Source organism: Phaenicophaeus curvirostris, chromosome 23, assembly GCF_032191515.1.
Source record: "Phaenicophaeus curvirostris isolate KB17595 chromosome 23, BPBGC_Pcur_1.0, whole genome shotgun sequence".
Classification (NCBI taxonomy): Eukaryota; Metazoa; Chordata; class Aves; order Cuculiformes; family Cuculidae; genus Phaenicophaeus; species Phaenicophaeus curvirostris.
Window position 1 is genome coordinate 702,574 of NC_091414.1, and position 22,698 is coordinate 725,271.

Here is a 22,698-nt window from a genome sequence, read left to right on the forward strand (position 1 = left end):
CGGGAGGAGGAAAGCGGGAGAGGCGTGAGGGGGAGCCGCCATTTTGCCGAGGGGAAGGGGAAAGAGAAGGGGCGGTGTGGCCCTGCCAGCGCCTCTTAAAGCGGCAGCGCCTCGCCATTGATACCGCCTCCGGGGGGAGCCGCGGGTTCCTCTGCTTGGGGAAGTTGGGAACGGTGCGTGTGTGGCGCTGGAGCCCGCCTTCTTCCCCCACCCAGGGCTCCCAGAAGGCTAGGAGGGCCCTGAGCCTGCGCTGTGGTTATGAGGGTCTGCATTGCTAATAATTTGCCTTTTTCTCCCCAGGGCGGTGGGGAACCCTTGCTGGGCGCGCAGGTCTGGGCGATCCACGCTGGATGTGAGCGTCGCCCGGCTACAAAGCCCAGGAGGCTCCCTCCTGGGTTTGATCCTCACGGGAAGGCGGGCAGCTCCACCTCAGGCGTTTTGCAGCAGCCTTGGGCACCTTCCCTGGACACACAGGCTGGAAATACAGTGTTTGTGCCTAAACCGGGCAGCAGGAACCGATCCCATTTAATCAGGTCGTGGTGATGTTGCATATAAATCCATCCTCTGCGTTATTTAGGGGAGTCTTGGGCTCAGCTGTGGGTAATGCATGAAAAAAAAACAACTAAGAAAGAATGAAAATGTTTATTCCAGCTGAAAATCTGGAGAGGTCTGGTCTGAGGAAAATTAATTAGGCAGGGTTTAATCGGGTTTGACACAAAATTGAGCAACCACATAGATCTGGTCCCAGAATTAAACTTTTAAATGAGATTTGATACAGTTCTGGCTTTAAAAAGCTACACTGCCAGAAAAGAAACACAGGAAAGCCCCTACCCTCTACCAGGTCATACTTGCTGTGCAGGTATTTTTAGGATCAAAGCCTGAAGTGCAGTCCCTGTCCTAGAGAAAGCTGGTCTTTTTTTCCTAAAGAAAAACCCCATCTTAAATCTCCAGATCTTCCTTCCTGTTACGTCTGAGGGTGTGCAAGCAGTGCAAATTCCAGCTTGCTCTATATAATCATAGAATAGTTTGGGTTTGAAGGGACCTTAAAGATCATCTAGTTCCAGCCCCCCAGCGATGTACCAGCAGGGTCATTATTTTTCATTATTTTGGTATTTTATTATTTGAGGGTGAATGAAATGCTTAATGTTGTACAAAACAAGGAGGAAGAAACCTGGTTCTTCCCAGAAGAGGCTAAAGTTCCTGCTTTCTGCAAGGACAGGCCATCCCTTGGCTTTGCTGGCTGAACGTAACTCCTATCAGCTAATGAGGCAGGGGATGCAGGATTGGACCCAAACTTTCCTGTCTCCCAGTGACAGTTTTGATTTGAAAACAACTGAAGTGATGCGCAGTTAGTATCTTATGTTGAATTCTTAAGTGTTACCGAGCTGCTGTCAAGTGAAAAACTGAACAGAGGTGATTATCGCTTATCTCCTGCAGCATCACAGGGAAGTGGGCAGGGCAGAGGTGTTTCCCACCACTAGGAAGTGAGCGAGCCTTGCTCCAGCAGCCATGGCAGCCGACGAGAGGGACTACAACCTGACAGCGGAGCAGAAGGCTATCAAAGCCAAGTACCCACCACTCAACAAGAAATATGAATGTGAGTGCTTTTAATGGGTGGACAGGAATACTTGTTCATGGGACTGGAAATGTTTGTAGATCTTGTCCTCTGCATGAATAATTTTCAGTCCTGCAGACTTCAGCAAAAGCTCTTTACTCCTGGTTAAAGGTTTTTTTGTATTACAGTTAACTTGCCGTAGCCAGTTGCCCTACAACCGCTGCACTTTGCACATGGTGCTGTACAGAGGGCACTGACATCATCACACTAAACGCTCCTTGGCAGAAATAGTCTAGGGTTCTGCCTGTGCTAATCTTTTCTAATGTACAGTAAAAGATGACCACTGTTTCGTGTCTGAAAATGAGTGCAAAAAGTTCTTATTGTAACAACAACATCCAACTTACTTTATTTTTATATCCTCATTTTCAAATGTGTGTGGTGATGTTGTGCCTTTTCTCTTCCCTTCCCCTCAGATCTGGATCACACCGCAGATGTGCAGTAAGTGTGGGCAGCTGGGCTTTCTGCGTATGAAAATGGATCATTCCTTACACTGCTCTAAATCCGGACTGCCCAGTGAAGAGCGGGTGGCAGATGAGCACTTCATGGAGCTATGACATGTCACACACCGGGGATTTGGTGGCCAATTTCGTTTCTGCTCTTGGGAGAGCACAGAACCACATTTGGTTTCTTTCCTGATGCAATATTCCTATGGTGCTGCTGATTCAGCCTCTGTTATTTGTAAATGTCTTTTGGAATCTCCTCATAATCTCTTCCTTTTAAGCCAAGCTTCTCCCGAGTAGTTCATTTTTACAGACATCAGTTCACTCTTTTAGGAAAGACTTTTCTTGTCTGGTAAAACTTATTTTCTATATTCTTCTAAGAAACTCTTCTCACAAACCACAAGAAGGAAAAGCTGTGTAACTGCCTAAATGCATGGGTATAGAAAAGCAAATACTTTTGTTCTTTCTCTTCCACTGCATTAATTCCCGTGTTCACATTCCTTACCTGCATAACACTTGGGATTTTCTTTCTCTCAGTACAGCCTGGTAAATTATCCCATGTCTTTTTAGGCTCCATGCCTGGGGGGACACTTTGGAAGAGGCGTTTGAGCAGTGCGTCATGGCCATGTTTGGCTACATGACGGATATAGAGACCGTGGAGCCTGTGGATACCGTGGAGGTGGAGGCAGAAGGTGGGTGTGTTTGCTTTCTGTACCAGAACTGCGTGAACCCTGAGGAAGGAGGGTACCAGCATTTTGAATGTTTATGTGTAGTGTTGTTGCAGTTAATTAAAATCTAATTAAGCATCACTAATCTGCATCTTCTAGTGGTGCAGAAGCTGTACACCTGACATATGCTTCAGATCATTTGGGTGTTCTTGCTGAGCCAACTGACTATGTTCTCTGCTCCACCTGTGCAGGACATGACATGTTGTCTCTTCTCTTCCACCTCCTGGATGAGTGGCTGTATAAATTCAGCGCTAATGAGTTCTTTATACCCAGGGTAAGTGCTCTGGTTTGATCTCTTTCAGTTGGTAGGTCAAGGCTGCTCTCTGATAATGTCAGTGCTGAGTGTAATGTTACTTTAGGGAAACAAAGGGACAGGACAGATCACTTAAGCAAAATGCAAGAAGAGTTGAAAATACCAGGGCAGAAAGTCTTGAAAAACAGTTATTCGTTGACACAAACCCCAGTTATTAGCTGCTGTTACACAGTAAGGGCATCTCTGCTGCTGCTCTGATTCTCTGGGTTTAGATTCCGTCCAAGCAGTGGGATATAACTCCTGTAGAGGGGATTTATGTAGAATTCCTGCCTGAAGACAGAAGACGTTACTGATGTGTTTCCCTTCTCGCTTTCTCTGTAGGAGGTGAAAGTGCTTTACATTGACCGAATGCAGTTCAAAATCAGATCAATTGGGTGAGCTCTACTGAAAAGTACTTCTTACCTTCAGCATCCCAACTCAGGAACACCAGTGCTGTGCTGGAGTTCACTAATACTTTCTGAAAAGTGCATTGTGGGCTGCCTTTTTTCTTCCTCTGAGGCTTTCCTATGCTTATCTCTGAAATGACTTATAACATTGATAAACGTTACCTGAATTCCAACCACCTCTTTTCTTTTTGCTTTTAAAGGTGGGGAGAAGAGTTCTCCTTAGCCAAGCACCCCCAGGTAGGCAGTGGCTTATCTGTATACCTACCTTTCAGGGTAGGGTGGGATGGTGTCTTTTACATGGGACCCTTGAGCTCTCAGGATTTCAAACTACAAACACATTGGAATGGAGTCACAGGCACTAAACCTAAGGTCTCACTTCTTGGCTGTTTTTTGGGAATGCATTCCTGAAAGTGTTGACCCACACATCTGATGTGTTCGTGTTCCTTTTTGTGATGCTGGTAACATAGCCAACCAGTCTGAGTTCAGAGAGGGGATATGGGTTGGGTGTTTGCACTCTGTTCATGGCTTTTTGCTTAGTTATTGCCTTTTTGCCTCCCCCTAAAGAATTACCTGACGCAAACCCTCATCTCCCCGCCAGCCCTTTAGCACAGCAAATGCTGATGCTCTGTCAGGGTAAGAAGAGGAGCTCGTAGTATTGGAGAGGCAACAAAATAAGGACAGAGTGAGTTACTCACTGTTTGGCCTGGCCAAATCCTTGCTGTTAGTCTGCCTGCTTTCTTATTCATCAGAAAATGTTAAACTGAATAGCATTTATAGAGGATGTTTAGTGTTGTGTGTTATCATGAGCTGCTCCAAGGGGTGTCGGTTAGAAAATCCACGGTCCTTTGTGTCTTTTTTTTCTCAGGGCACAGAAGTCAAGGCCATAACCTACTCCGCCATGCAGATCTGTGAAGATGAAAAGCCAGAAGTCTTTGTCATCATTGATATTTAAAGCAAGAAGAGTGTGGTCAAGTGGATACTCAGCATTGGCTGACAAAAGTCCCTTGAGAACTGGAGTCACTGTGAAAGTAATTAAGGAATCGGCCAATTACAGTTATAAATTCAAGGGAATGATTGTGGGGAATGTCAGCCTCTGGTTTGGCTTGAGGATGGGGAGAAAAAGTAGTACCTGCGTACCAGGAAAAAATAGAACTGGTTGAGGTTTTGGGGGATGTGAAGAAAGAAGAGGGCTGTGGGGCTGGAATTCTCTCAGGAATCCTGGCTCTTAAGGCTGGTATCTTATCAGGTGTTACGAATTTAACAGAGAAATGAATGGAACTGCTGGCTACAATACCATCGCTGTGTAGGTTGGTGGGAGATGGTGTCTGTGTGATCTGAGTGTTGTAATTCTGAGGGGACGTCCCTCATCTTCCACATTCTGTAAATGTCAAAATACCGGCAGTGGGTTGGATTCACATAGTAGGTTCCTGACTGTTCAAAGGATTCCCAGGGAATTGTGCCCATTCCAAACCCAGCCACCACCTCTCCTGGACCACGTTCAGGAAGTCGCACCAGCAGGTGGTGCTGAGCTGCTGGGAATGAATTCCCACGTGGAATGCTAACCTAATCTTTGAAGCCATTGAAAGAGAGGCACCAGATTCCTTGGAATTTTTCTCCCAACTGCATCTTGTGAAAACTGATTTCTTCTAAAAAAGTGAACAATTTGGATCAGCTTCCCTGTCCTCCCTTAGGAAGGACAGCACTGGCGATCTTTAACTGGAAAAGGATCATGGGTTTGAGAAACATTTTTTTACCAGTAAAATATTGAAAAAGACAGTCTTTGAAGCAAAGGCAATAATATTTTTATTTTACAATTCAGTGCTGAATTGGATGCCCTTCTAAAAAAGTCATCCCATCTTACAAAACCAGTAGGCAAACATACTAGCTTTAGACAAAGAACTGTGTAAGTCCCCAAAGAATGTTTATTTTTCTTACGATCTCCAGCCATGTCTGGAGACTCCCTTCAGGTTATCTCTTGACCTAAAACAACTACATCTTGGAAGACTACTAAGCATATCAATAAATTCTTGCAGTCTAAGAGAGTGTTTATTCTTTGAGATTGTCTGCCTATTAACTGCACATCACAGTTTCTTTGTGTCTTCAGAAGCCTCAGCTGGTCTTTATGTTATCTCCTTCCTCATTGTGTCCTCTTGGCAGCTCAGGTCTGTCCTTTGTTCCTGCTAAATACTCCTTTAAATACTTTATATGTTCCTTTTTTCAACTACTAAACAGGCTAAACTCCTGTTACATTCTTTCTAACTGCAAGCTGGCCAAGATTTTATTATTATTATTGCTTAAGCTAATTCATTTCCTCAGCATAAGGATTTATTCCTCCCTTCAAATCAAAAGTGGATTTTGCTTAAGCGGCCAGGGAGCTGGTGTGTGTTACCACCTTGGCTGTTTTGGTGTGAGGGCTGCGACTGGAGGGCAAGTCTTGCCTTTATCTTCTAAAATCATCTTAAATAGATCTGATTTTATCTCCTTTTTGTGACGAGTGAGGGATAAAATCCCTCTTATTTTTTGAGGACACTTCAGCGCTGTAATAAAGCTTGAACTGATGATGGATGCATTTGTGTGCGGATTTTTGTGTGCATTTGTGCTTTGCTCTCCACTAAGGTGAGCGGATGCTTTGTTAGTGATGGTGTTGCACTTTTTTGGTACAAAAATAAGTGATTTTCACACTCCTGGTTTGTTTGTGGTTTGTTTGTGCCTCTTCGGGGGCAGCACAGGGACTCTGGCACCTGCCTGGGTGTGATGGACCAGGATGGGACAGGGGGAGGTGAGGCCCTGGGGGAAAAGGAATGAACGTGGTTAAAATATAACAGTGAGAAGGACCAAGGTACCCTGACATACTGTGGAAACACAGCAAAGCGCTGCACTTTTGAAAATTGTGACAGGAACTTGATAGAAAATCATTTGGAGTGAAGGAAGAAAGTTTTGGTTGTGTGGAGTTTTTTATATTTATTCAGTAATTGTTATAAAACGGCCATTAAAGTTGCCCTGAATGGTGATTCGTGAATGGTGAGATGGAATGTCAACTTCAAGGTGTTAAAATGAGATTAATGACTGATAACTATAATGACCCTGATCTTCTTGTCACCCAGAGTCCTTAAAATTAACTGCTCGGACATGGCCAAGCTTAATCATCTCTGGATGGGATTAATTTTACCCCCCTGGATACGCAGTGAGGTCCCAGGAATAAGGTGTGCTTGTCATTTTGTGGAAAAACCATGAACATGAAAACACCTCAGTGTATATTGAGTTCTCCGAAATCACTGTTGTGTAGAAGCACTCTGAGGACAAAACTCAAGTCCTCCCCAGTGCCATGTAAAGTGTACCTGCCTTAAGAGTTAAATTAAACTATTAAGTGTAAATTTCTTTGTTTCACCCCGTTAGGTTTCGGAGCTGTCGGGTCTCAGTGTGCAGCCACTCTCTGGAGGAGCCCCGCTCTGGTCTCTGCACCTGCAACCACCAAGACCATGAATTCAAGACACATCAAGACCTCAAACCCTTCCTTTCTCACTGGCAGCTGAGCAAATCCTGCGGTGAGTCTGTGTGCAGCCCCAAGGGAGCAGCCGGAGGCAGCAGCAACTTAGCCAACGCTCAGGGATCCGTGGCATTGGCCCAGGATTCCATTGGTGCACGGAGCCCAGAGGAGTTCAAGGGCAGAGTGGGGAAGGGCTTGGCAAAGATGGGTCCCGGTGGTCACTAAACACACCAATCCCAGGTTAAGAAAATCCCCTAAACTGAAAATGGTAGGACACAAGTGATTTAATCTTGAATACAACAGTAACAAATACACAAATATATCTACCTAAGATTTGGTTTCACCTTTTCCTCTGTCTCATCTGGATCATCATTACCCTGTCGGACAACCAAATTGTACGGTTCCTCCTTCACTGTGTCTTCATCTGATTTCTGTTCCTCCGATTTCTGTTCCTCCTCTGAAGTCCATTTGGGTTGTTTGCTTCCCGTGGAGGAGACAGGAGAATGTTCTGCATCCAAATCATCAGCGATGCTGTCGAAATTAGCTTCTGCGAGACACTTATGGCACAGTCTGTAGCGTCGCGTTCCTTGCTGAACAACGCATCCCGTTAGGTCAGTTACGTGGCGCTTGCACTTCCTGCAGATCAGTTTGCCAGCCTGATGTATCTAGAGGGATTTAATGTTTGAAAACGTCAACGCTCACCCGAAAGCAGATTTAATAGTTTTATTTATTTTTTTAGAAAAAGAAAATTCACCAAATCATTCTAAAACATTAAATTTAAAATATAATTTGCCAATTTATAATTCAATAATTAAAACTGATGTGCAGCTAGGAAGCTTTGCTGGTATTGGACCTGGAAGTGACTGAACAGCCGGTGCCAATGACATCTTGTGGGTTGTCCCTAGGCTGATGCTCGGACTGAAACACCGTACCGTTTGGAAGTGGTTCCGCAGATGCTCCAGCCGGGTGAAGCGCTTCCCGCACACCTCGCAGGGGTACGGGCGCTCCCCTGTGTGACAGCGAAGGTGTCGCTTCAGGTCTGCTCGGCGCTTCACCGTGTGCGTGCAGAAGGGGCACTTGAATCGCATTCGCGGGAGGTCGTCTGCCGGAGAAACAGGTACAATGTCAGACAGCAGCAGGCTCTGTGTAGTGGTTTGAGTATTTTTCATCTTAAATAGAAAAAAATCCCCAAATATAGTCCCCCAAAGCCAATATTTCCTGTTGAACAGGTTAAATGGGCACTTGATAGTGCGTTCTTTCTTACTTGGGTTATATTTTAGAAACATAAATACACAGTCATCATTCTTGCCCATTCTGTCAGCTAACAGTTGGTGCCCTTGACATTTAGCATCTGTATGTAATACACCAGGATGTTTAAAGTCTTAAAATAAAATATAGGTACATCAGTTTCCAAAGGACCGCATGTAAGAATGCACATGTCAGCGTTACTCCACCACCTCGGGTGCATGCTGTCAGCCCATCGAGAGCTCAGGTGCTTTACGCACTGTGGGCCAGCGCTCCTGAAGCTGGGGCTGGTTTGGACCTTAAGGGAAAGGCAGCCTCCCACCACTGTGAGGACCTCTCTCTTGAAGTTCTTAGCATGGATCGAGGTTACTGCCCTGTACTGGGGATCTTACAAGAGAAATCCAGTCCTTCAGGTCCCCAAGACAGCTCTTGAGGCTACATTAAACCCTGTCTGGGTCCAAGTAGCCTGGTGTGTATTTGTTTAACATCACAGAACCCCTGGGTCGAGCTCTCTGACTGCAGCTCTCATGCCCTGTTCTGGCTGCAAAGTCTCCCATTCTGTTGGGGACTATCAATCAAGCAGATGAATCATCTGCAAGTCTAGGCACCACTGAGTTTCATGTAGCCATGCAAATACTCTCCAAAAGATCATGTAAATCCTTCCAAACGCAAACTTTACAAAACCATATGCACTTTTTACCTTCATTCCAACTACTCATGACCCCTAAGATTGTGGGCATGGAGGTGTACAGTTCTTCTGCCTTTAATTCCATGAACTCGGAAGTTCTTGAAAGTTCTTGCTCCAGCTGAGCAACAGACCACCTCTTCGGTATCCCTTCTGATCCGGGATTATATCCATACTCATCGTGATCAGCATCGTTCTCCGCATCAAGTTCTGCCTCCTCCCTGGCGTGGGTGACGTGGCTGTGCTCCGGGGTGCTGCCGGCCCCACCAGCTCGCTCCGCTTTGAGGGGTTTACACTGCCCCGAGTCCCGGCTCTGTGACAGCCCCAGGTGCCTCCGGCGCTTCCTCGTCGCACCCTGTTTCCTGCCTCTTTTCGAGAGCTGGGTTTCTGCCCGCTGGAGGATCTGCTCTGAGGAAAGGTAGCTGCCATAGCTACTCCAGGAATTCTCATTCACCATGTCAGTCTTTTCATCTGGGACCAAGTAGGAACGCCTCGGGTTGCTCTTTGCTTTCCTTCTCGACCGATACAAAGACGGACGGGCAGGTTCGACGTTGGTACTTTTAGCCGACAGGCTGAGGTAATGATCCTTCTCCTTTTCATTAATATCCAGCGAGGACTTAATGAAGGTCTTACAGACGTTGAGGATATCGGTCATCTGCAGGTAGCTGGCGGCCGACATGACCTCGATCACGTTCTGCCCAGTGAGGGACAGCGTGCCGGAATAGACAAAGTCCAGGATAATCATGAACGTCTCCGGAGAGAAGACCTCGAAGGTGGCGGTGGTGGGCTGGGTGGCCTCCTTGGAGCTCTGCGACAGCAGCATTTTGAAGTAGCCGCTGCTGGCAAAGAGCACATTGCGATGCGCCTTGAAGACCTTGTCCTCCACCAGGATGCTGCAGTCGCAGAACAGGTCCTGCTTCCGCTGCTCGTTCAGCTGCTCCAGGAGGTGGAACTGGTGGGAAGAAATCTCCATCCCCGGCAGGGAGTAACGGCGAGACCTGCTGCGAAGCGAGAGGCTCGTTACCATCCACGCCGCCCCGGGTCAGCGAGAGGAGCTGCTCCCAAACCCACGAGGCTCGCGCCCGCGTTCCCGATCCGTCCCCGGGGTCACACGGGAGAAGAAACCCCGCGGCCCCAGGCGAGGGGAGGATGCTCGGAGGCATCAGGATCGCACCGAGGGACCCGCCGCGCCGCCCTGCCCGCCCGCTCCCGTCCCCGCGGTGCCTCCCGGTGCCTCCCGGTGCCGCCGCCGCCCGCCCCTTTGTTACCGGGGCTGCAAATGGCGCTCGCACAGCACCGACCCACCGGCTCGGCGGAGCCCCCGCCGCCCGTCCTTACCGCCGGGAGCCGCGGGGGTCGCGGAGGGGACTCGCTGCTCCCGCAGCCCCGGGTCCCGCCGCCCGCACGGGAGGGAAACAAAAGGTATTTGCTGACGTGGGCGTCGGGCAGAGACGCCCGAGGGCTGGGGACACAGTTAAAGGGGCCACGCACCCGCGGCGGCCGCGCCGGCCCGTTCCCACGCCCACAGCGCCCGCAGGCGACGCGCGGCGATTGTCACCGGGCGGAGGCGCCGCCCGGGAGGGCTCCGGGCACCCGGCTCGATGCGGCAGCGCTTCTACACCGGGACAGTCCTGTACCCCAAAGAAATAATCCTAAACGCCGTATCCTGGGCTGCATGCAAAGCAGCGTGGCCAGCAGGGCGAGGGGTTCTGTCCCCTCTGCTCCTCTCTTGTCTGCAGGATTGCGTCCAGGTCTGGAATCCTCAACGTGAGAAGGAGATGGGGCTGTTGGAACGGGTCCAGAGGAGGCTACAAGGATGATCCGAGGGCTGGAGCACCTTCTGTACAAGGACAGGCTGAGAGAGTTGGGATTGTTCAGCCCGGAGAAGGCTCCGAGTTTCTTATGGCAACCTTCCAGTATCTGAAGAGGCTACAAGAAAGCTGGGGAGGGACTGTTTACAAAGGCTTGTAGTGATAGGATGGGGGGAAATGGGTATAAACTGGAGGGGGCAGATTTAGACTGGACATAAGGAGGAATTTCTTCACCGTGAGAGTGGTGAGGCCTTCCTCTCCTCCCAGTTTTTCCTCACCAGATTTTTGTTGTTCTCTGTTGCTATTATGTTTAAAATTCTTGATGTTTCACATAAGATGCCTCTCTTTGCATTTCAAGAGCTAAATATGATGAAAGGTTATGCTAACCCCAATGTGGGAGGTTTTCTAAGTTAAATAACATTGCAAATATTTCTTAACTAAATGCTATTATCGGCTTTTCTTAGGCGCTTATTGAATTATACCCATCACTGAGCAGACACACAGACTGGTGGTTCAGATTTATACCTAACAGGAAAAGTACACTGAAAGTCTGGACACAACGACTGGATGATTATAAGATCCTATTCTTCAAAATTCAGCCTTTTGGCTAGAATTAGAGATATGTCCTTCTATTTCAGTCTTGTTGCATTCCAACTAACAGTGGCCTTCTAATTGACTTCTGATTTCCTGACATGTTCTGGAAAAGTCAGGAAGTGAGTGTTGGGGTGAGGGTTATGTGGCAGACAGAATTCAGTAAGAAATACCTGAAAGGGGGCAAAGAGGAATGGTCTTTAATCAGCGTTTCAGCCTTTAAAAGGGCAGCAGGAGGCGAGAGACTAAACAGAGGGCCATGAACCTGTCTTCACTTGACTGTGGTTTTGTGAACACAATGGTGAACCCAAGCAAAAGGAGGCAGTGACAAGGGACAGGGGACAGACAGAGGAGTGAGGACACCGACCCTGGGATTGCACAGAAGGTTGAGGAACACAGGAGGAAAGTCACTTGAACTGGCATCCCTCCAGTATTAGTCATATGAAATGGGGAATGGAAAAGCAAACGGCAAGAGAATGGGGCACTGAAAAACAGGGAATCATCAAGACATGCATTAATAAATATTTAAGAGCATCCAGAACAACATGAACAAAATACAAGGGAAAAAATAAAACACATAAAAAAGCAAACACCAATTTGAGAGGAATGATGGAACTGTTGGTCACAGGGGAGCTGTGAATGTCACCAGTCCCAGCTTCCACAGGAAGGCAGCCAGAATCCAGATCAGCCACAGCTTTGTCTGTCTGAGGTTTGAACACCTGCGAGGACAGCCATCTCCGAACAGTCCATCCCAACACCGCACTAAGTTAAACATCTCAGCCTGCAGCTGGATGCACAGAGGCAGGACAGAAACAGAAGCTGGATGAATCGCTTTTAGCAGAAGTCACCACAGTTCTGTACAGCCTGCTCTGGTGTTGAAAGAACCAGGGGTTTTGCTTGTGAGCTGGCACAGTTCTGGAAGCAACACCTTCACAGCAGTTATTAAATCCATGGGAACAACCCTGTGTGCTCTATTTTCCTCCTTGAAAAGAAAGTAAGACTTATTTCTGCTGATGAGGAATGTGATCCTAACAGAACTATGGAGACAAGAGTCACCAGAGGCAATGCCGGGAGATGGTAAGGAAACAGAGAAGATTGCTTCTGTTTACAGAAAAATAAGCAAAATGTATGACTGGCAGTGTAAAATGAAGGACGTAGAAAATAGAAGGCACTTAACATTTATCTTGTCTTGCAATACAAAAATAAGGAAACAACAATGGAAATTAAGGCAACAAATGTAAAATGGTAATGTTTTTAAAATACAAACCAGGATCGGCCTCTGAGAATCGCAGTCTTGAGCTGAAACTCCAAGTTTAACAAGATACTTTAAAAATGACTACAGATACCTACTTACACTAATGAAAATAATAACCTGTAAAACCAGTAAACCCCCTTGTCTGCCAGGCAGATCAACAGTTAATCTGCCTGTATATAACGAGTAAGTGTCCTCAAACAGACAGATGGTTCCACATGCCCATTAAAGCTACTTCACATCTTTTTCTGAAGCATCTGGTGCTCAGCATTCTTAGATTTACAGCATCTAACAAGAGCAAGTGTCGATCCCCAAATCCCTTCGCTTCCAAGAACTCCCCCACGTACACAGAAGCACTGAACAGTCTCACCTGCAGAGCCAGCAGCAGAGATTGCAGGCCTGGAGTGACACTTTATTGTCCCCTCCCCTTATCCACCCCCAAACACACACGGACTGATCTCAGCCACTCAGCATTCCAGGACAACAGGCACCGATACCCAGAATTTAACGCGCATACTGTTTAATGCAAAGGGAAACGGAAAACTATTCAATTTGACTGCAGCAAGCATTTTCTCTTGAAACTGGATCAAGGTCATCCCATATTCCTTTTTATATTTCTTTGTTCTGTGTTTGATTCAGTTAAGGTTGCTCGGGAATATTTCTTAGCCATTTAATAATAGGCATTTTCGGAGTAGTGAGCTCCGAGAAATTCCCTGGCCATTCCCATATCAGGTCCATTCGGAGGATTGCCGGCCAAGGCGTAACAGAAAATCAAGGCAAGTGTAAGTCTTTGTTGGAAAAGATATTTTGCTATGGGCCAGCAGAAAGTTTTTTGAGTGCCCTCCTTCCATCCCCTCCCCAAGTTGAAGCCAATGGACGGCAGTTGTAGGAGCAATAAAATACTTTGCATCTCCTTGGAACACACGAGCGGGCACGGCTGAGGGGAAGGGCGCTCAGTGCTGACACTGTGAACGGGGCAGGAAGCACCCGAGCTGCCACGTGAGACCTGTCATGAAAACGCGGCTCTCTCTGGGAATGACGACACAGCTATACAGGTTTTACACAAATAAACATAAAAAATATCTCTTGGGGAAGAGATTACATTGCGTATATATGGGGTTGCTCTATGGTAACCCCGGGTCTCAGCCACACATGCTTACAAAGGGGTAAAAAAAGGAAAAAAAAAAGAGTTTTCTAAGCCCAAACCCACAGAGTTCAGTGACCAAAGGAATACCTAGGTCTGTCCAAGGAAACATGGAGCACATGCACCCCAGGAGCATGCTGTGCCCTCGCCCGCATGCGGCGCTGGTGGCGTAGTCTGACTGTCAGTGAAGTGACAAGCATGAGGCCTAGACGTCCCAGCACATCGTGTTCTTGCTGACATACAACACAGACTGAAAAAGGTTAAAGGATGTTCTCAGGGTGCAGGAATGACTTTGGGAATACGTGAACTGATAATGGCTCCATCATAAAACTCACCAGGATGAACTGAGTGCAGGTCAATACAAACAGGAGCAGTCACTGGTTTCAGATGCAAGATCCCATCAGTCCCACTGCTACTGATATGGATTCTAGACTGTACACCTTGCTCTGCCAGTGCTGCTGGCAAACAGAACAGGGGACAAAGGGCTAACTAACCTTGAAAGGTTCATTTCCTTCACACTGGCACAGAGCAGCTGCCACCACCAATGGCAACGCTGTGGGTGCAGGGCTACCAGTTACCTCAGCAGGGCACTTCCAAGAGGTTTAAAAAACAAAAGAGAGTATTTTACTGGTGCGTATTAAAACATAGCCCAGTCTGAGTTCCCAGTTTTCAGAACAAATACAACATCTACTGGCATTGGCTAATGATCCAGACTTGTCATCACTGTCTCTGACATGTTGACTAGGAGTAGTATCCCTGTGTTCATTTTCTTGTAAAGAAATTTTTCTCAAGTGAACGATCTGCTAAAGATTCTCCTTATCTAATAAAATCTGACAAGAAAGTGCTTTTCCAGACAAATGTGCTACAACATATTTAAATGCTTTTTTCTTAAGTAGCTGCCTTTTTTCCTTATCATACAATGAAGAGTTCGTGACACTTCGTGGAAGATGATCTTCATTTCTGAATGCTGAAGAGAGGCTTTCTCTCAGCTCTGGTGTGTGGGGTATTTATACTTGGTATGTGGTATCACCTGGCGATAAACAAAGCCCACATCTCTACAAAGTTAAAAAGCAGGCGATTTACAGTGCTATGTGACTTGTTTTTTAAGTATTCAGACCTCCCTCCCCTGACAGAGGTTTTGAGAAGTGTTCCGTTGTCTGATATAAAAGGTTGTGCATGTGGTACTTGAGTTTCCTTGTTCCTCCATTATTTCCTTTAAGGATAGATTATTTCTAATGAAGCAAAGTGCAGGCATCCTGATAACAAAACTCGAGTGGACCTAGCGGCTTCTTCATGAACACATGCAAGTCTGAACCTGCTCAAGAGAAGCCGGTGTGTCTGTATGGTAACAACGGCTGGTGGAGGGCTTACAGTCAGGACAGTACAGTCTCCCTTTGACGTGGGATTCCAAATTCTCGTCTTGCAACTACCTAATATTGGGCTTTACATCCTTTTCGTCTGCTTCATCCTCACTGTCATCGACCTGCTGGATGACCAAGTCGGTTGACCCATCCTCCACTATCTCCACATCAGATTTGTTGTCTTCCCCATAGTGCCACCGGGAATCCTTATCCCCATCCTGTGGGAATTCCAGGGGTGGTTCAGCCTCCAAGTCAATGCGAATACTGTCTATGCCAGCTTCCGCCAGACACTCATTACACAGTCTGTACCTCCTCGTCCCCTCCTGGACCACTTGGCCCGTCAGCTCCGTCACGTGGCGCTTACACTTCCTGCAGATGGGCTTGCAAGCCTGATGAATCTGGGAAGAGCAAAAGGAATGGATTCAACGAGGTATCTGCAAAGAAGTGCTTTTTAAGATGACAACAAGTAGGGCTGGTGTAGCATCAAACGGTGGCGATAACTCATGAGAGACAGTCAAAAGTTAAAAATGGAACAACCAAGGGTGCTGTAATTGCCCACTCAAGCTGTACAGGGCTTGCACAGAGCAGAGCTTTCACAAGCCAGCAATTAAAAACAAAATTCAGCCCCCTTCATACAAATCATGCTTCAAACCAGATTAATTTCCTGTTCCCTTTTCCTTACAGGACTCAGCCGGGTACACCTGTACCATGCTTAACTACACTGAGGCAGAGTTACATGTGGAACAACTCGTGCGGTTACTGAAAACACTTACTGTTCGGAAATGGCTACTGAGGTGATCCAGCCTGCTAAACCTCTTGCCACACGCCTCACACGGGTACGGGCGCTCGCCGGTGTGACAGCGAAGGTGACGCTTTAGGTCTGCTTTTCTTTTCACCACATGAGTGCAGAACGGGCACTTGAACCTCATCCTGGGCAGATCATCTGGTAGAAAACAATGTGATTAAAAATACTAAAGTCATAACACGTCTGGTCATGGAATGCTCGAGGAGAAGGCATTTGAGGGACAGAGCAGAAAATCACTTTTATTAAAGAAATTAGGATCATAGGGCTTTTCCAGTACTGAGCTCTTGTGTTTCCCAGTACACTACAGAGCATGAGGAAGGAAAAGGAGTGGACCCTTAGCTGTATTAAATAGCTTAAAAATACCCCAAAGAATCACAATTTCAGTTTGTCAGAGGAAGCTGCAGAGACACTGAGGATCCTGTATTCTGTAAGGCTAGTTTTCATAGAATCACAGAAACACAGAATTATAGAATAGTTTGGATTGGAAAGGACCTTAAAAGATCATCTAGTTCCAAAATAAATAAATCAATCATGATTATTAAAAAACAAGACTTAAACTTCCCAAAGTCACGCTCCTGGAGACTACGGATGAGTTTTGGCAACTGCACATCCAGTAAAGCACCTTTGCTCACGGGCAGGAGGAACAGTCCCCAGGTGACCGTGCACTGACAGCATCAGAGCCAGCTCTTACCTTCAGCCCAGTTCCCCATGACGCCCAGGATGGTGGGCATGCTCCCATACTGCTCGTCCGCCTTCGAGGCCTTCGATTTACTGGAGGAGCGGGGCGACTCATGCTCCTGCTGTGACACAGCCAAGCTCCTCGGCATCACGTCAGCGCCCTGCCCGTACTGATATCCCACATGAGGAGATTCAACTTCTGCTTCGATTGGAACTTGCTCCTCGGCCGCAGCGACGTGCCCAGTGGGCTCGGCAGCCCTGTCCTCCAGCTTGCTGGACTTATAGTGAGGACCGTCGGAAGGCTGCTGCAGCCCCAGGTGCCGGGATTTCTTTATGGAATCCTGCCTCTGCTCGTGTTTGGGCAGCTGCTGCTGGGCATTCCTTTGAGACGGCGGATAGTAGCTGAAATTGCTCCAAGCGTTTCCACCCATCATACACGTCCCTGGGTCCGGGCTTAAGTGCACGTGCGGGGGGCTGCTCTCTGCCCTCCAGCCGGCGCCGTACACGCAGGGCCGCTCCACGCCGTTCGAGCCGACGTCTTTGTCCGACAGGCTGAAGTAGCGATCCTTCTCCTTCTCGCTGATGTCCAGTGAGGACTTGATGAAGGTTTTACAGACACTGATAACGTCGGTCATCTGCAGGTAGCTGGCGGCCGACATGACCTCGATCACGTTCTGCCCGGTGAGGGACAGCTTCCCCGAATACACAAAGTCGAGAATAACTGTAAACGTGTCCGGAGAGAATGCCTGGAAAGTGGCGGTGGTGGGCTGGGTGGCCTCCTTGGAGCTCTGTGACAGCAGCATTTTGAAGTAGCCGCTGCTGGCAAAGAGCACATTGCGATGCGCCTTGAAGACCTTGTCCTCCACCAGGATGCTGCAGTCGCAGAACAGGTCCTGCCTGCGCTGCTCATTCAGCTGCTGCAAGAGGTGGAACTGGTGGGAAGAAATCTCCATCCCCGAGAGGATGAGGCGAAGCCTCCTCTGAAAAAATAAAGAGTAAAATCATCAGCCCATCAGCTCCCGCGACGCACAGCTCGGCCGGGGCTGCCAGAAACAATTTTAGAGGCAGCTTTACAAGCGATGGCGTTTGTTTGAGCCTACGGATGCATTTCCATGGCGATGGGCACAGCCTTTTTCGAGAAGGAAAGCGGGAGGAAGCACCCAACCCGGGGGAAGCGCCCGCAGCCGGGAACGGGGACCCCGCACCGGGCGCTCCGGCCCTGCCGAAGGCACCACGGCTGAGCCCGGTGGTGCGGGACGAGCAGTGTGGAGAGAGGTGCGGGGGGAGAGAGGTGCGGGGGGGAGAGAGAGGTGCGGGGGGGGAGAGAGAGGTGCGGGGGGGGAGAGAGAGGTGCGGGGGGGAGAGAGGTGCGGGGGGGGAGAGAGGTGCGGGAGCGGTGCCAGAGCCGTGTGGGAACAGTGCGGGAGAGCTGTGGGGAGCGATGTGCAGAGCGCGGTGCCGGGAGAGGGATGCGGGGAGAGCGATGCCGGAGAGTGCGGGAGGATGCGGGGACTGATGCTGGAACAGTGCAGGGAGCGATGCGGGGAGAGCGATGTGGGAGGATGCGGGGAGCGATGCAGGAGCCAAGCGGGGAGAGCGGGGCGGGGGGATGAGGGAGGGCACGGGGAGTGATGCGGGAGCCAAGTGGGGAGAGGGATGCGGGGAGAGGGAGGCGGGAGCCAAGCAGGGAGAGCGATCCGGGGAGAGCGATGCCGGGGATGACGGAGGGTGCGGGGAGCGGAGCCGGGGGCTGAGGGAGGGCGCGGGGCGCGGAGCCCTCGGTGCCTGCGCGGCCGCCCCGCGGGGCTGTCCCCGTCTCGGCCGCCGCCGCTCCCGCTGCCGGCAGCGCCCCCGCCGCCCGCCCCGCCCCCCGCCGCCCTTTGTTGCCGCGCCCGGGGCTGCAAATGGCGCCCGGGCAGCCCGGACCGCGGGGCGGGCGGCGGGGGCCGGTGCCCGCGGAGCTCCCCCCCCCCTCCCCCCCGCAGCTCCCCCGGGGCCCGCGGAGCCCCCGCCGCCCGCCCCGCCGCCCTTACCGGAGGGAGCCTCGCAGCGGGCGCGGCGCGGGGTCCCGGCTCCGCTCGGGGCGGGGGTGGCGGCGCGCGGAGGGGACTCGCTGCTCCCGCAGCCCCGGGTCCCGCCGCCCGCACGGGAGGGAAACAAAAGGTATTTGCTGACGTGGGCGTCGGGCAGAGACGCCCGAGGGCTGGGGACACAGTTAAAGGGGCCACGCACCCGCGGCGGCCGCGCCGGCCCGCCCCGCGCCCCGAAACGCCCGCCCGCGCCCCCGCCCCGCGGCGCCCCGGGCGGGGGAGGGCGCCCTGCCCCCTCGCCGCCCGCCTCGGCCCCCTCGCAGCCCCTCTCGGCTCCCTCACAGCCCTCCTCTGCCCCCTCGCAGCTCCTCACAGCCTGTCTCTGCCCCCTTACAGCCCTTCACAGCCCCTCTCAGCCCCTCCCGGCCCCCTCTAGCCCCTCCCAGCTCCTCGCAGCCCCCTCTCAGCCCCTCTCAGCCCCCTCTCAGCCCCTCGCAGCCCCTCACAGCCCCTCACAGCCTCTCACAGCCCCTCACAGCCCCTCGCAGCCCCCTCTCAGCCCCTCACTGCCCCTCACAGCCCCTCTCTGCCCCCTCTCAGCCCCTTGCAGCTCCTCACAGCTTGTCTCTGCCCCCTTACAGCCCTTCACAGCCCCTCTCTGCCCTCTCACAGAGCCCCTCGCAGCCCCTCTCAGCCCCCTCTTAGCCCCTCTCAGCCCCTCACTGCTCCCTCTCAGCCCCCTCACTGTCCCCCTGGCCCTGATGACCCAAATCCTCCCCTAATGCCCCCGCAGCCACTTTAGGACAAGATGCAATATCTCTGTTTTTCTGTCCATGTCCCTCATCTTCTGACGAACCACTGCAATCCAGCACCTCAGCCTCTCGCCTTCTCTCTCTCCAAGTTCCATACCCTTCTCCTCCCTCTTCTTACAGCCAGGGCCTTGGCTCTGCTCTTGACGCCCCAGTTGTCTCTCATAAATATTTGTTTTCTTGTTGGCACCGTTCTGCCTTAACCAATCCTCTGTGTCCTTTTATCTTTCCCTTCCGTAAACTTACTACATTCCCTCTTTCTGCTTTCTTCTTTGCTTCCTGCCTTTCTCCAGTACACCATTCTTCCAGTATATCATATACATTTATACATATTTAGTTTATATTCATTTCTACAGCCATGGAATTGTTTGGGTTGGAAGGGACCTCCAAACCCATCCAGTCCCACCTCCTGCCATGGGCAGGGACATCTCCCACTGGATCAGGGACTCCAAGCCCCATCCAACCTGGTCCTGAACACCCCCAGGGATGGGGCAGCCACCCCTGCTCTCCTTTCAAACACAGGCCACACTTCAGAAACCTTCCCTGAAACTGCTTCTGCTCATGTCAGACCCCACTCTGTACCTGGGCGGTTTAAATTAATTCTTCTTAAAGGTGGAAGTGAAAGGAATTTGGGCAGTATTTCCTTATGAATCTTTTCATTCCACTGGGCAATGGTGTGAATTATCAACTGAAAACATTTCAGTCTGACGTGCCTGCAAGTGGCCAGCCTCTTCCAGCCATTCCCAGCCCGTGCCCACCCTCTGAGCAGTGTCACCCGCAAGTTTCACGCCACTGATCTTGCTCTTACATCCAAGTCTGAAGCGTGTGTTAGCAGAGCAGATTCCAAAGTCAGCCCAGAGGCCCGTTAGCATCCTTGTCCTCCTCATTCCCTGGCAAGGTGGTGCAAGCAGTGCCAGCACCCAGCTTCTCACCACTCTCCCGAGTTGCTAACAATAAGGCCAGGTTGGATGGGGCTTGGAGCAACCTGATCCAGTGGGACGTGTCCCTGCGCGTCGCAGGGGGCTGAAACTGGGTGACCTTTAAGGTCCCTTCCAACCCAAACTATTCCATGATTCTGTGAACGCTGCCCACAGCCCTGGTCACTGCCTTCAGTGTGTACAGGGACCTGCGAAGGGGCAGAGAGGGAGAAAAGAACGAATAAATGTCTGGCACAGCTTTGTACCAATGTTTGTAGAGCGAGAGATATGCAAACCAGGGGAAAATGTAGCAGGAGATATGGAAAACCACAAGAGGATCAATCTGGACTAGTGGTTCCCTGCCTGTTCCAGCACTAGAGGAAGGTGCGAGCAAATTAAGGTGGGAGGTGGCAGGGCCGAAGCACACGATCCTGTGCTGTGCGTAACGTCATGGGGCTCTGAGCCACTTGCTGCAGGCAGTCGATGTCAAATGTGTGAGCGCTACAAGGAGGTACTGGACGCGGTCACCAGAGAGACTGGTGAGCTACGTATGGAAATGTCCTGGGCCTCACGGAGTCCCCACGTCACAAATCGTAGGAGACTGGAAGGGTATTCAGGCAAAAATATCACTTTTGTGTTCTTCCACAGAGTGGCGGATTTTGACTCAAAAGTCTGAAGCGGGGGAACTCCATAGAATTTAGTTTATGACCAACCAGAATTGCAGCTATTGTCAACCAATTCCAGTACTGAGAGATAAAGACAACAAACAACTAAACAACCACTGGGGTTGTTTAATGTAAACCAGAACATGTATTTGCAGTTTTGGGCTTTAACATCACTGGATTCATTCCTCTGCAGTTCAAATTCACGTGGCAATTCAATTAAGTAGCACCGCTTTTCATCTAACTTCCTATGTGTTTTTTTCAGATCCATGCCTGAATTATTTCATCTCCTGAAAACTTCCCTTTGGAAAGAACTGTCTGCAGGTATTTGTTCCACGTGACTTTGCTGACTTCAGGCAGCCGGTACAGTCCCTGGTGTATCAGAGCGTGCTCCACTCGGGAGTTCTTGTCAACAGGACTCAAGGGTTCTCCAGCCGCTGGGAACAGGTCATGGAATTTAAAAGTAGAGAAAAATGCAGCAGTGTCTTGAGTAGCTTAATCAGAATTTTTCAAGATGGTGCAGTGCATTACTCAGAAACCTGCCCGTGAGTCTGTGCAGGCAGCTGAACGGCGGTGGGACAGACTGGTTTTCTTATGCACAGGGACGGATTTTGTCCTGTTTCGCACAACGACACCTCTCAAACAAACCACCGAATCTGGAAATGCATTTACTTGTTTAACGTAGTCCTTGGGTTTGGAATTTCTAAATTTTAGAGTCACTCTCTTGAGCCAAGAAAGTTCCACTTGAAGTTGAGATTTCGCTTGGAGCCTCTATCCAATGGGAACAGCTCGGCAGCCCTGTGGAGGAGGCGCTTCTCACAGCAACGGGAGGAGCGTTGCAGAGCCAGACCAAGTCTGCTTCTCGGAGAACAACATACAAGGTACTTGAAAAACTGACATTGTTAGCGCTGATACAAATATTTTGCATCGTCTTACTTTGTTTTGGTAACCGAATATTAACAGGAACAGCAGTGGGAAGATTTCACTTTGTCCTTAAAATAAATGTTTCTGGGAAAGCACAGACCTCAGTTACGGGCCATCGTCTGCCTGTAAACGTATCGTGATGTTTCTTGCCAAAGACAACTCAAGCATCAAAACTCAGAACAACTGAAGCACCTTTTTCACAGCCCGGCAGGCACTGATCCACAAGATTCATTTGTTGGAGTGGAAATGGATTTTTCCCAAATGTAAAGGAACATGCATTTACCAATGCAATGTACTTACTTTACATTTTCAAAATAGAAATAAAACTTCAAGTAACCCTGGGCCAAGGCTACACAATTCCTTTCCTTTTTCTGCCATTGAAGAAGTAGCTGCCAACTTTTCCCAGCAGATCAGAAACAAACCACTCTTGAGAATTTGTTACTTGTGCCTTTTTGTATGCGCCTGCTGGATCTAAAAATGCATTTGATGAGAAAATGTGAACAGCGGGAATTTTAATCCGTGCCCTTGCAAAAATCATTGCTTTTCCACTAGCGTTGTCCCTTGCACAGGAAAAGTGATTGTCGCAGAATGTTTTGTTTGTGTAAAAGCTTTTGAGAAACGTGTGGCATAAAACTAGGTATTTTTAGTAGCTCATCAGTGAGTTGCTAATCGTTCTGTGTCAGGAACTGCTCCTGTGTAACAGGACCTGGGGAGTACAAAGCACGTGAGGTAAGGCCTTATCCCCATCAGCCTGAGAGAGGGGTTTGAGTTCTGCAGACAAGGGGAAGGAATGAGACACCAGAAATGAATTAAGG

General features: G+C 49.5%; 3 protein-coding genes across 3 annotated transcripts; 1 reads left to right on the forward strand and 2 right to left on the reverse strand.

Annotated features, from left to right (window-relative positions):
- Positions 1-33: 33 nt before the first annotated feature.
- ZBTB8OS (zinc finger and BTB domain containing 8 opposite strand) lies at positions 34-5,520 on the forward strand. The gene is made up of 9 exons (XM_069875184.1): positions 34-173; positions 301-533; positions 1,438-1,597; positions 2,029-2,053; positions 2,626-2,747; positions 2,975-3,057; positions 3,418-3,470; positions 3,683-3,719; positions 4,348-5,520. Exons 3-9 carry the CDS (start codon positions 1,510-1,512, stop codon positions 4,432-4,434), a joined length of 495 nt encoding a protein of 164 aa, XP_069731285.1. The 5' UTR covers positions 34-173; positions 301-533; positions 1,438-1,509; the 3' UTR covers positions 4,435-5,520.
- Positions 5,521-7,237: 1,717 nt separating this feature from the next.
- On the reverse strand, positions 7,238-10,314 carry LOC138730339 (zinc finger and BTB domain-containing protein 8A-like). The gene is made up of 4 exons (XM_069875453.1): positions 10,238-10,314; positions 8,915-9,900; positions 7,902-8,071; positions 7,238-7,634 (listed from the first exon to the last, which is right to left on the reverse strand). The coding sequence occupies exons 2-4, from the start codon at positions 9,870-9,872 to the stop codon at positions 7,293-7,295; spliced, it is 1,470 nt and encodes a 489-aa protein (XP_069731554.1). The 5' UTR covers positions 9,873-9,900; positions 10,238-10,314; the 3' UTR covers positions 7,238-7,292.
- A 2,130-nt stretch (positions 10,315-12,444) lies between these two features.
- LOC138730340 (zinc finger and BTB domain-containing protein 8A-like) lies at positions 12,445-17,701 on the reverse strand. The gene is made up of 3 exons (XM_069875454.1): positions 16,555-17,701; positions 15,832-16,001; positions 12,445-15,456 (listed from the first exon to the last, which is right to left on the reverse strand). Exons 1-3 carry the CDS (start codon positions 17,492-17,494, stop codon positions 15,124-15,126), a joined length of 1,443 nt encoding a protein of 480 aa, XP_069731555.1. The 5' UTR covers positions 17,495-17,701; the 3' UTR covers positions 12,445-15,123.
- Between the last annotated feature and the right edge of the window lie 4,997 nt (positions 17,702-22,698).

Bases quoted from the DNA above. Each gene is read 5' to 3' on its own strand.
- LOC138730340 (XM_069875454.1), bottom strand. From the start codon at position 17,494: ATGGAGATTTCTTCCCACCAGTTCCACCTCTTGCAGCAGCTGAATGAG. The intron at 16,002-16,554 runs GTAAGAGCTGGC...GTTTTCTACCAG, and splicing joins CATGGGGAACTGGGCTGAAG to ATGATCTGCCCAGGATGAGG. The intron at 15,457-15,831 runs GTAAGTGTTTTC...TGCTCTTCCCAG, and splicing joins TCAGTAGCCATTTCCGAACA to ATTCATCAGGCTTGCAAGCC.
- ZBTB8OS (XM_069875184.1), top strand. From the start codon at position 1,510: ATGGCAGCCGACGAGAGGGACTACAACCTGACAGCGGAGCAGAAGGCT. The intron at 1,598-2,028 runs GTGAGTGCTTTT...CCTTCCCCTCAG, and splicing joins ACTCAACAAGAAATATGAAT to ATCTGGATCACACCGCAGAT. The intron at 2,054-2,625 runs GTAAGTGTGGGC...ATGTCTTTTTAG, and splicing joins GATCACACCGCAGATGTGCA to GCTCCATGCCTGGGGGGACA.
- LOC138730339 (XM_069875453.1), bottom strand. From the start codon at position 9,872: ATGGAGATTTCTTCCCACCAGTTCCACCTCCTGGAGCAGCTGAACGAG. The intron at 8,072-8,914 runs GTAAAAAGTGCA...TTTCTCCGGCAG, and splicing joins CATGAGTAGTTGGAATGAAG to ACGACCTCCCGCGAATGCGA. The intron at 7,635-7,901 runs GTACGGTGTTTC...AAATCCCTCTAG, and splicing joins TGCGGAACCACTTCCAAACG to ATACATCAGGCTGGCAAACT.